We start from the raw sequence: 13,416 nt of genomic DNA on the forward strand, positions 1-13,416 counted from the left end.
CCAATTTTAAAAATATTTTTAGTTTTTTGTTATATATAAAAAATGGGTTTAGGCACATGTCGGTCTAGGCATGACTGAATTAGGATTGGACCCATGTAGACAACGAGTCTAGAGTCCCAAAATATGCCTAGCATGAAAATGTGATAGATCGGACCAGGCTCGAGTCGCGCTCAGCTCCGATCAACCTATTCTGATGTGTCTAACTTAACCTGCTAAATTGTACCAATTTACTCACTCATTTTATAAATTATTACAAAAAATAAGTTTTCTTTTTAAATTTATTAATTACCCTAAATGTTTTATTCCCTAATAAGCTCTATAGTTATAGTCATGCATTACTCATCTTATTATATATATATTTTTTATAATATAGGTGTTCAAACTTCGTTGATTCACTTATCAAATAAATCTATAGTATAATTTATACACATTTAAAAGCCGACCTTTATAATATTCATCTCATATTGAAATTCAAACTCTGATCCTCTTTTATATATATAATTCTGATATTTTGTATACAACTACATCCGCGATAGAAGATTTAAGTCCGAAAGTATTCCAAGCGCACGGAATAGTAATAGTGTCATTTTTATTATTTTTTATATTTTTTGATTTATAATTAACTCATTTAAGATTTTCCTTAGGGTGTAGGAGTTGAGTTATAGTATTAAGCATAAAAAATTTCAAAATTAAAAAATTAGGATTGTCACGGGATGTGCCTGATAAAAAGTAAGGGATAACACCCCAAATTATTCTTATGAATAACTAAATTTTTATACTAATCCTATCACTTCAACTCTAAATCGCTTAAATCATAAATAAAAAAAATAAAAAATAGCACTGTTATTATTGTTGGGGCTACCAGAATCTTCTGCTCACGCACCGCACACGCAAGATCAAACGTGTAGGTATATATATATATACTCATGCGCGACATTCATGGGCAACTGGGTGCGGTTTCAATGCTCGAATCACTTTTGAACACCTTGCTCACTCAAACACGCATGAGGTGTTAAGCAGTAGGTGTGCAACATAAATGCTTTTGTGTAGGCTCCACGAGTGCAAAACCAATATGATTTGTAATAGAACTTCATGACTCTAGGAACAATAAACTTCTGAAACTATAGCAAGGAGTGTAAAATGTTGATTTCTTTTCCTTGATTGATGCAATGATGATGCTGATAATGATGCAAGTAATAACACATTTGCTTGAACGGCTAATCGAGCTACTTATCGCTTGTGGAGGTCGTATGTTGAGCACGAACTGAGAATGTTTGGTTGTCGGTGATCAAGCCACCAGTCAATATCCTTCCTCCCTCTTCGGAGAGCAAGCGTGAAACTGAACAATTGAGCAATTCCTGCGAGGAGCTAACGAGCTCTTCGATGGTGTGGGGTATCCATAGCATGACTCCCTCTTTTCGGCTCTCTATTGAATCCCTTGAGTGATAGGGGAACACTGTGCATCTCCTCCTAGATTGCATTCTCTCTTAAAGAGTAAAAGGAAGGTCTTTAGTTGGTTAGTATACATTGTGGTATGATATAATGGATCATGTTTACCTTCGAAACCGCTAGGAAGTTAGAGATTGATTGTTGGATAAGTTCTTGAGATATATACGAAGAAGAAAGAAAGAAATACTACCTTGGATTTCTTGCGCGCGCTCGGGATACTTGGAGAGTTCTTGAGATTTTGCATCTTCTAACAACATCACCATGGATTCGCTACCGCACTTCACTGCTTCATCCAAAGGGGTGTTTCCCCACCTGAAATGAAGTTTAGCCATTGCCACAGCTTGACTTAGACTCTAAATAGATTGCTCGTAGAGTTTGAATGAACGCGAAATAGTTTAGGATTCTTAAAAGAATGGATGAATCATTCATAAAGCGATACCTGTCGATAGAAAAGACGCTTGCCCCAGCTTCTGATAGGATCTTTGCAATGGCATAAAAACCAGAAGAAGCAGCTACATGGAGTGGGGTACGGCTATCGTAGTCCTTCGAGTTCAAATCGATTCCGTAAGCTAAAAGCCTTTTGATAAAATCAGAATCCCCCCTTGCGATGGCTGAACAAAGATGGCTACTGGGATCTTTAAGATTCAGTTTGGCTCCATTGCTGTATAGTAAAGAAGCCACCTTGTCATGCCCATTCTTCACAGCTTCAAACAATGGTGTGTTTCCAAAATTATCTGATCAAAATTGATACGCCATAAGTTTCACAGAACCAATTCGATACATTGATTTTGCAGGCACAAAACATGAAGCATACCGGAAACATTAACATCGACGCATTCTTGAATGAGGAATGAGGTGATGTCTTCAAACCCTCTTGAAGCTGCAAGATGCTGAGAAGAGAGTTGTTTGATTTAACTATGGAAAGCAAAGTAATGATACTTCAACAGCTATTGGTGGCCACATGTTAACAATAAGCAGTCTTTCGGAAAGAAGTTTTGCGACCAATTGGTATTCTTACCAAAGGCGAACGGCCATCATAATCTGTGTTCTTGGGATCAGCCCCTGCTTTGATCAAACCTTTCAGCTGAAGCAGATCACCATAGTAAGCAGCACTATTAACACGTAAAGCAAGTGCGGCTTCTTGCTTTCCAATATGAAATGTGATATCTGATTCAAGTTGTTTGATTCGCCCATTGGATTCATTCTCCTTCCATTCGTAGTGTTGTGTCAATAAAGCTTGTGAAACACAATTCACAAGGGAAAAAAGTCCCCCGAAAGAAACAACACTAAGGGAAGGAACAAAGCAAACTGAAATGAACATTTTACCTCAATAAGGTTGCTCAATATCGTCCTACCATCCACAAAATATATCTCCATAATATTTGCAAAAAGTTGTTTATCGAGACGCAAGAGTCTACAGAGTTCACAGACCCGAACGGTGTAAGGTTGAGGAATGTTGCAAAGGATGGAAATTTCTCCAAATGAGCTATTAGGCTCCAAGAGTAGAACAGTCTCTTCAGATCCATCTTCACCAGTTGTTATCCCTTCCTGGAGGAATAACAAGTGTCAGTAATAGGCAACGGAAATGTTTAACATCTGATGCTATTTGAATTTTAAAGTTACCACTGAATTGACCAAAAAGTACCATATGCCCTATCATTCAACCTTATTTTTGACAATGTAACACCATGAAAATTCTAAATTTCACATCCAACCTTTACGAACTCATACTTAGTTGTTTTTATCATCATCATCGCTAATGAATTATCATTAAGTATATTTTTCTCAACTATTTGGAGTCAGCTAAATGAATCTTGTCTCTTTATTTTGTATTGTAAAGAGCATTGTGTAAGGTTATTTCACTAGTAATGTGCAAATTAATTAAATCAATTTTATTATGTTAACTAAGCTTTCAAGTTTAATAGATCTCATTTTATAATCTAATGGGGATTACACCTAATCGCAATAATAGCCATTTTGTTTGGTGAAGAAAAAGTTCAAAAGGTATATTATAGTTTAAAAGATATTCTATCATTATCGTGAAGTCATATTTGTCTCAATTATTTTAGATAGGCTAAATGAATCTTTTCTCTCTATTGGGCTCTAGGGATCTATAAGACTATATCATTAGTAATATACTATTGTTCAAAAGACATTACCCCTACCGCATGATTTTTTAGATTCCAACCCCTAAAAAAGAACCAAACAGAGAAATTTAGAAAACTAGAGATCTTCAAATGAAGGAAAGTAAAAAAGCAGGAGATCCTTAATTATTAAGGTATTCCACATTTTCGATGTGAGAAACAAATATTATGAAACACTAAAAGAGGTGAAGGGAATATGAACAATACCAGAACACCATGACACACAAAATAAAATTGGTCGACTGCATTGCCTTGTTCCAATAGGACTTCACCTGGAAGGAAAAACTCCTCTTGTAGTCTGATTACCTACAATAGAATCAATTCATTTATGTTTTCATTTTGAAATAAAGTGCAATTATTTATATACCATGCAAACAAGATTAGCATTTACTATGTGAAAATTAAAAGTTGAAACCACGATGATGTTTAATTTCAGAGGGATAACTTGAGATATACGACATTTAGTCTAACAATGTAAATGAAAAGTTTCCAGGGGAAAAACAAAATGAAAGGGTGTCCTTTATTTTCAACATTGTCAAAAGGATGTTACTATTTTGATTATTATCAAAGGAGAGTCCCATCACTTATAGTATGACTACTTTATCATATGTTATCTTGATTTAATGAAAAATTTGTTCAAGTCTATTTGCTTATGCCAATTGAGGTAAAAAAATCACCCTACTTTTGACAAAAATATATGTGAATATTCACTCTTACAGTATTGACTATTCTCAAATGAAATTAGGAAATTTCTTACTTCAAATTAGCAAAAATTAAGAATAACAAATTGCAATATATCCTTAAATGTGAGTATTCTCTTGTCGTAGGTCAAGAATTACAAGAGCAATTAGAATAATTTTCCTCTTTAAATTAGTAAAATTGAACAATGTAAAATGGGTATGATAGAGTGTCCATTTGGTGATTTTAAAAATAAGGGGTCCTCTTTTGAATTTTACCCAAGTTTCATTCTGCATCAAATTCTGTGGACTTGCTAAAAACTTAGGTTTGATATCAATCTCCAGAGTGTTAAGATGAACTCGTTGCACCACAATTAATCGAAAAAGGAACGATTAAAAGAAAAGTAGAGACTTACAATCTGATTTATGAATTCCGTTGAGCATCCTTTGAATAATGGGACTTTTTCAATATATGGTCTGTACAAAGTTTGAGAAATCTGCAAAACAAGAACTTTTCTTATTACAAAAACAAATTCAAGTATAAAAGACATAAGCATCAAAATGGCATATCATTAGGAAATTAATTTCAATCTTTGAAATTGCGAACAAGTTATGCAATGACCATAAGATGCAAACTCATATAAAACTAGTATGTGAAAAAATTTCCAATATTAATAATCAGAAAGATTACGAGTAGAACAAGAGGAAGTGAAAGCCACATGAAGTGTTTTATTCATAATGAGCCAAGGATTCTGGTGGTTTGCACCTTAGCACGAATTGAAATTGGAATATCTTGGAGAACAGAAGCCTCAGTGTAGTTGCTCTCATATTGCAAACGCACATGCCCTTTGATCTGGTCGCGGATTTCTTTTCCCAATTTATTTCTGTTCATATACTTGAGGAGATCATTCATTTTGTCTCTAAACCTTTCTGTCTTTGATCCTTTTACAATCAGTGCAGTCATATTACCGATAAGGTAAGCTCCCAGAATCATATCAAAAGAGACATAGATCATGATAAATACCATTTCTCTAGTATTGACCGCATGTATGTCCCCATAACCTGTAGTGAATATGAGAATATAGAAACGAGTCATTCAGATAAAAAGGTAGACAAATAATGGAAAATTTGAACTATCAATGAAAGCATTACCTACTGTTGCCATGGTTACAATGGCAAAATATAAGGATGTTATGTAGCGTCTCCAAAGATCGATTTCTCGGAAATGAGAATAGTTGTAATCACCGAGCTTCAGGCTTCCAATCCATGTATACTCTTCCATCGACGGGGGGAGTGTTGTTGCAAGGTAGTAGAAGATACAAGCAGCTGTATGTGTGCAATAGAGTTCAACAACTATAAGCTTAACTATTCTTGTGAACAAGTAGTTGATGCGAATGTCCTTTTCCATCCTCTGGAAAAAATCTGTGACTTTTCGCACTCGAATTAATCGAATCCATAGTAGATATCTTACTTCTTCTTTATGTCCAGATAGCTATGTAGAAAAATTGAAACAAATAAGAAATTCTTCCCCTTTCTAAGAAATAAAATCAAACTTAAGAAGAAGCTAAAGTAGACAAGCCCCCCGGATGTCATGCAATGGTAAAGCACTTAGGGAAACAAATAAGAGGACCAGGGTTCAAATCCCAATAGGAATGAATATTCTAAAGGTCAACTTCTAAGTGTGTATAAATTGTGCTTTGGATTTATCCAGTAAGTGAATCACGGGAAAGATCATCTACCTCCAGGATTAGTCGAACAAAGCCTAGGCACCTAGATTATAAAAAAATAAAAAACAAATAGGCAAGACAAAAAAAGTACCTATTGGGAAAATTTATTTCATCCCATAGAGTTCACTAACCATTAAAATCGTGTCTTCTATTTTCAAACAACCCATACCAATTAACACCATCAACTTACTTGTCAGAAAATGATGTAGGACACATATGGCATGTCTTCCACAAAATTATTCCATTAGGTAAATTAACAACATTAATGGTTAGGTGGTGAAATAAAAATACTTTGAAAAGTTTGACGTTTTTGCTTTAAAAAGAGGGAAATTCCAAGGAGAAAATGAAAATTCTCCAAAAAAGAAATAATCATAGTTTTGAAATGCAAATCTTTTTAATTCACAAGTACATGAATTTCTTCACAACTTTAGTGACACTACAAGTTTTTCACATACATTCCAATTATTCCCTAATGATCAATATAATCAACATATGAACAACAAACAATAAAAAATCTCAAGAAAGGTGAAATTCAATTGAAGATTATGCTTTAAAGGAATATTACATATCAATCTCTTGAACCAAAAAGGGAAGGTGCCATTAAAAATGATACCGTATAGATGTAATCCCATGGCACACATGCAAGAACATCAAATACAAAGCTTGACTTCAAGTACCTGAAATACACATACGAAATCTTAAAGTGGAGTTCCAGATCAATTCTAAAGAGGTTCATATTGAGAAGAGAGATGAACCTAAAGGCAATGCTGGTGGGATTATAGATCATGCGATAGGTGTGGGAGTCACGATAGGCAAGGAAGAAATTGACTATGATGTCAACTAGGAAGGCAACCTGACCAGTGATGTCAAGGAAGAAAAGATTCTTCGGGAGGCCACGGAAGAAGCCAAACTCCAATGGAGTGAAAAAGGATGAGTACACTGCCCATAGTAGTATGAATTGTGTCCATGTCTCGTACCACCTGCACCACCAAGTGAGCACCATTAAGGACCAAATATACACAAGGATCTCAACCCTTCAATAAACAATTATAGCATCATTTCAGCGAGTGCCTATACTCTCTAGCTATCTAACGACAGTATTACATTAAACATAATAGCCTTTTTGTTGTTTCATGTGCATAATTTGCATTTGATTGTTACAAATAATTTTTTTTCACTATAAATTTTCAAAAAATATTCTTATGTTTTAATTTTTGGAAAAAATATTTATACATTTCATTGTAAAAATAAATTTAGAATATCAATTCTATGAAATTGTAACTCTGTATTCATAAAGAATAGTTCCGGAACAAGAAAAGTGAGATGAACAAGTTGGGTAAGTCAAACAGTCGAGGTTAGTTGGATGCATTAGTCAAATTAATCAAGCTAGCCAAGGCCAAATGGGCAAGACCAGGCAAGTAGAGTAGGTTTACTGGATAAGATAGAGAGAGGTAAGCAGCCTAGGCAGGTCGAAGAGAATTAGCGGAATTGGGTAACCTAGGTAAGTTTGGGCACATCGTAGGGTCTAGATAAGCCAAGCTCATAGGGCTAAGCAATCGGTTCAAAACCAAACCAACCGAACCGATTTAACCGAAACCAAACAAATTGAATTTTTTTTAAACTAATTTAACCGACTAAACTTTCCAACAAAAACAAAACAAACCGAACCGATAAAATATCAGTTAATTTGGTTTTCGACTGAATTAGCCGAACTTTTCAACAATGATACATTTTTATCCGATTTTAACTTTTGAGTTTTAAATCAGCGACTGTGGTGTTGGTTTTCAAAATCCAGCACCATAGTAGTGTTGTTCTTTACCAATTTAGGGATTTAAGTTCGGTTTATTTGGTTTAACCGAATTAGAAATTTTAAAACTGAAATCGAACTGAATTACCCTAAATAATTGATATTTAAAAAAAAATCAAAATTCTGAAATAACTTAACCAAACTTTTAAATTTGGCTAGTTCGGTCAGTTAATTTGATTTAACTGAACTTTTGCTCATCCCTTCAGCGAGCCAAGCAAACAAGTGAATTGAGCACATAAACAAGCCAAACAAGTAGCTTGAATTAAATGAGTGGATCAACCAAAGAGCTAATCAAGCAAGCTAGGTCAACAACCTAATTAAGTAGGTTGAATTAGTTTGATTAAAAGAACCAAGTGTGCTAGTCAAGTTGGCTGATCAAACAACGTAAGTTGGTCGAACCGATTGGCACAATCAAACTAAGCAATAGGGAAGAATAGTTGGACAACTCAAGCTAGATGGTCCAATTAAACTGGTTAGTTGATTGAACTAGATGAGTTGAGTGGGTTTGTCGAGCAAGTTGAACGGGTCATTTAGACTAGGGGAAGAGCAGTTGAGCTAATCAAATGAGAGAGAGGACTAACCACAAATAGATCACTTGGATCATCCGACATATCGTTCAAGCTAACAAGTCAAATAAAATATTTCATATTATTTTGTTCCATAAATGAAACTAAAGTAAAAAAAACTTATTCCTATTTTGTTTCTTATATATTTATTTTATAGGAATAATTATTTTATTTTTTTTATCAATTCCATTAGCGAACAAATGCACCATAAGTGTATTTCTACTGTCTCCAGTGCTTCTGCTTCCACCTCATTAGTTCCCCTTTTTGGGCTTTTTTTAATGGCTTAAGTAAGCCACTAATAAATGCCATAAATGATGCATGGGGCAATAAGGATTGGTTGGGATGTGAGTTTTTGTCTTCTTTCTCCCATGATAATATATCATATAACGCAATGGCCGTTGTTCCATTGCAAAGCAAAAACTAAAACTAAAACTAAAAATAGAAACAACTTTCTATAACTTTTGTGGAGATGATTCATTGATTCAGGCCGCAATACATAGATTGTGCACATCCACAGGATCTATTCTGGTCCAAGAGAAAGAAATCTCTACTAAAATGGCAAAATCCTTGGCATTTATTTTGGGACTAACTATACACACTGCATTTATTATTACCTCACTAAAAGTAAAATTCCCCGTGATTAATTTGTTTATTGTTAAAAATTGAAGTCATATAGATTTGAGAAAAATTGATCACTTCACTTTCCATAGTTTACTTTCCTTCTCAGAATACTTCTAAAAGTTTAGAAACAATCAATACTTTACCCGTTAATAATCGAAAGATAAATTCCGGAGTAGATTTTAAACAAGGTAAACCACTGAAGGTAAAAAATTTCACTATCAAAGAAATAACAATACTAATACTACCAAGCATATTAATAAATTCTGGAATTTGGAAGGGGGATTATTCAAATTTTTAATATTTCAAATAAGCTGCTAACTCACAACCTTAAGTGAAGAACAATAAAGCTGTAAAATAACTTTAATTGATACTATTGCCCATAATTTTGAAATCTTTCAGTTTGATCGTTTGTTAAAATATTGACTATTTTGAAATGGTATTGATATATTTTAGAATGGCAATTCAATATAATAACTAAATGAATCAAAAGTAGCGTAAATTGAAATCAAACAGCTATTAAATTATGACAAGAACATACCGTGTCAATTTGGTCAATTTGTAGCATCACGTTATAAATGCAATATCGTGATTTGTAAGCGATCATGATAATACCACAAACCATATCGACCTCAAAAAATTAATAATTAATAATAATTTAAAAATGGATCTTACCCGTTGTCGGGGCGGAAGATGAGCCGCGAGAGGAGCTCGTCGCCCGAGGCCCGGCGGAACTCGTTGGCGAGGACCCTCAAGCGGCTTCCGCGCGACGATCCGATCCGATCGTGAACATCCTCGACTCTGTACTCGTCCTCACCTCCGCCGCCGTCGGAAGCCAATCCCGCCGCCTCGTCCTCCGCCTCTGACGGCCGCGGGGCCATCACCGCCGACATAGTCCGCCTCCATTTCCTCCGCGAACTGTCCCGCTCCATGGAGCTCGCTCGACCCGAGATCGTCCCCTATCGATCGGATCGTAGCGGGAATCCGCCCTCTTCTCCGTCTCCGCCGAGATCGAGATCGAGATCGATAGAGATAGAGAGGGGGAGAGAGAGCGGAGGAGGGAGTGCTGGGGGAGTTCCAAGGAGGAGGAGATGAAGAGGTTGAGCTAAAAAGGGGGCATTTATAGGCGCGCCACGAGCTGTGGCGAGGAGAGGAGAGGGATTGAAATAGTGGGGACGTTGGAATAGTTTAAGGGAGTTGGTGCACCGGCGGTGTACCTTACCCACTCTGCGTTTGAATTGTTAATTTTTTTAAAACCGTACGTCTTTTTTTAATGTCTTTTTTCAAAAAATAATAAAAGGACTTTTATTTTTAAAAACGTGTTTAATTTAAAAGAAAATTTTATTAATTTAATCAAAATTATTCAAAATTAATTAAAATTATTTTAATATGATTAAATTCATGATAAAAATATCATAGTGATATTACTAATCGACTATAATAGTATAATAATAAATTAATTAGTTATTATAATATTATATTGTAGTTGACTATTGTAATTGTTGCTATAATAATATAGGACAACAATGAAGAAGAAGTTTTTTTTTCAAATTATTCAAAGAGTATCCTACTTTAATTTTTTTATTAAAATGACGTCTCATTTCACTGTTTAATAATGTATAATTATTTAATTACCCTTCTAAATTGATCATTACTATTATTTTTTTGTCTAATTTTTGATCGATTCAATACATTGTAGAGCTACGAAATCATAGCTATTACAATATGTCCGACCGATTTAAAATTTAGGTGGAAAATAATAATACTAAATAGTATTCGATGGCAATTAGATAATTATATATTTCAACAAAAGGTGAAATTCATCACACGGTAGACTCCACAACCATCTATAAGGAGGTAAATCGAAAAGTTACAGTCACTACAAAAATAACAGCCATTTGCGACAAATTTTGCGACGAAAAAATCAAGAATTTTCGTTGCTAAACCATTTTGCGACGAAAATTGCGACACAAAATTTTTTGTTGCGAATAGCCTGTCGCAATGAATTGCGACGAAAAATTATGAATTCGTCGCAAAAATTCGTCGCAAAATTCGTCGCAAAAAGTTCGTCGCTATTTTCGTCGCAAAACTTTAGCAACGAATAAGAGATTTCGTTCCAAATTAGCAACAAAAACTAAATTCGTCGCAGATTTTCCTAAAATGCAGACGATCAAATTTTGCGACGAAATTTCAAGTTTTGTCGCAAATTTTCCGACGAAAATGCAATTTCGTTGCAAATTCGCGACAAAACATGAAATTTCGTCGGAAATTTGCGACGAAACATGCAAATTCGTCGGAAATTAGCAACGAAACATCAAATTTCGTCGCTAAATTGCAACGAAATTGCATTTTCGTCGGAAAACTAACAGAGATAAAAGTCGATATTACAGTGTATACTGTTCCTATAGTTTGCGACGAAATTACATTTTTTGTCGCTAATTTCCAACGAAACATAAGATTTCGTCGCAAAAGTGCGACGAACTTTGCATTTTCGTCGGAAAATTGCGACGAAATATTAGGTTTTGTCGCAAAATAGCGACGAATTAAGGTAATTCGTTGCAAAAAGTCGCGACAAGAATTCGATAAGTTACGATACGTTTGCGACGAAAACGGTTTTTGTCGCAAAAATCGTCGCAAATCAAAAAAAAATTTCACAGATTCAATTTGTTTGTTCGAAACATGAAACCTGTTTACATACAAATTTGCGACGAATCCACTTATTCGTTGGAAATTTGCGACGAATAAATGGATTCGTCGCCAAATCAAGTGGGTCCCGGCTAGATAAGTTACGGCGCGCGGAAATGCCAAACTTTGCGACGAATAGGTTATTCGTCGCAATTTGCGACGAATCTACGAATTCGTCGCAAAGTTTGCGACGAATTTATGAATTCGTCGCATAATTTGCGACGAATTACATATTCGTCGCAAATTATGCGACGAAGAACCTATTCGTCGCTAAATTGGGTATTTTATTTTGCCAGGATCGCCCAACTTTGCGACGAACATGTTAATTCGTCGGAAATTAGCAACGAATTATTAAATTTGTCGCAAATTTGCAACAAATTTGGCGACAAAGTTAGGTGATCGCAATTTTCGAGACAAAATTATTTTTGTCGCAAATTCCGTTCCAAATTAGCATCAACTTCATTTTTTGTCGCAAAATTTGTCCCAAATTTGCGATAAATTTATTTTGTCGCAAAAATTTGTTGCTAAATGCCCTTATTTTTGTAGTGCGTTGTACTCAACTCTTCTGCAAAAAGGTGGAATCCACCACCTTAGCGGCCCCACACGATCGGCCCACGACTATTTGTGAGGAGGTAAATCAAGAAACTGCAGTTGGTCACGACGCAGAAGGGTAGTATCTGGCTTCGTCAGGATTCGAACTCTTGCCCTCTTCTGCAAGTCTGCTAAGTCATAACCAATTCAGCTATGTCTCGGGGGCTAATACTCAACTCAAGTATACCTCGGGGGGTCATTTAAGAGTAAGATGAGGTGTCATTTTGATAAAAGAAATAAGAAGGAGACATTTATGATTTAAAAAGATTATTCTTTTGACTTTTATCCATAATTTCATAGTGAATTTAATCATATTCAAGCTATTTTGATCAATTTTATATAATTTTAATTAAATTGATAAAAATATATATTATATTATTTTTTAATTAAATTGAAATAATTTATTTTTCCATATTATAAGTAAAAGATGCATTCCTTAATTAAATAACTGACTTTGATTTTTATATATGTATATTTTATCTCCATATGGCAAGTGTAAGTTTGGATTAACTATTAATTAAGTAGCCACTATTTTGAGCAATTTTATATAATTTTAATTAAATTGATAAAAAAAATTATATTATATTATTTTGTTAATTTTGAAATAATTTATTTTTGCATATTATAAGTAAAAGATGCATTCCTTAATTAAATAACTTACTTTGGTTTTTATATATGTATATAAAAATATTGACACGTCATCTCCATATGGCAAGTGTAAGTTGGGATTAACTATTAATTAAGTAGCCATTAGCTGATGGGTGATAAAAAATATTGACACGTCATCTCCATAAGGCGAAGTGTAAGTTTGGATTAATTATTAATTAAGTAGCCATTAGATGATGGGTGATATTTGTGGGCCCTTCTAATTCTAGTTGATTTAAAAATTGAGTTAAGTTTGTTTTTTTTATTTTTTTCCTTCCCAAAAAAAAAGTTATTTTTAAATCAATCAGTCTCCACTCAAAAAAAGTACTATTTTAAGTGCATTATTGCGTTCTTCATTTAGTGTAAATACGCCGTAGTGACCCATCGAGTGCGATAGAGGCCAATTTAGTATTGATGCACCAAACCGATCGAGTCGACTAGAGGGAGGGTTAGCACTAGGAGAATTAATATATGACTTTTGCGATCATTAAAATTGTCGCATAAAGT

General features: G+C 34.5%; 1 protein-coding gene across 1 annotated transcript; it reads right to left on the bottom strand.

Annotated features, from left to right (window-relative positions):
• Positions 1-1,062: 1,062 nt before the first annotated feature.
• Positions 1,063-10,033, bottom strand: LOC141843877 (potassium channel KOR1). Its single transcript, XM_074731896.1, has 13 exons — positions 9,664-10,033; positions 6,753-6,977; positions 6,611-6,674; positions 5,423-5,762; positions 5,037-5,332; positions 4,687-4,767; positions 3,801-3,899; positions 2,776-2,997; positions 2,468-2,656; positions 2,264-2,339; positions 1,889-2,183; positions 1,640-1,761; positions 1,063-1,486 (listed from the first exon to the last, which is right to left on the bottom strand). The coding sequence occupies exons 1-13, from the start codon at positions 9,918-9,920 to the stop codon at positions 1,227-1,229; spliced, it is 2,526 nt and encodes an 841-aa protein (XP_074587997.1). The 5' UTR covers positions 9,921-10,033; the 3' UTR covers positions 1,063-1,226.
• Positions 10,034-13,416: the final 3,383 nt, after the last annotated feature.

This window comes from Curcuma longa, chromosome 13 (genome assembly GCF_044706935.1).
Source record: "Curcuma longa cultivar G26 ecotype Majalengka, Jawa Barat chromosome 13, ITB_CL_G26_1.1, whole genome shotgun sequence".
NCBI classification, from domain to species: domain Eukaryota; kingdom Viridiplantae; phylum Streptophyta; class Magnoliopsida; order Zingiberales; family Zingiberaceae; genus Curcuma; species Curcuma longa.

Coding starts and splice junctions, on each gene's coding strand:
- LOC141843877 (XM_074731896.1), bottom strand. CDS start 9,920: ATGGAGCGGGACAGTTCGCGGAGGAAATGGAGGCGGACTATGTCGGCG. Junction 5,333..5,422: donor TGTAACCATGGCAACAGTAG/GTAATGCTTTCA, acceptor TATTCACTACAG/GTTATGGGGACATACATGCG. Junction 2,998..3,800: donor TTGTGTGTCATGGTGTTCTG/GTATTGTTCATA, acceptor TTATTCCTCCAG/GAAGGGATAACAACTGGTGA.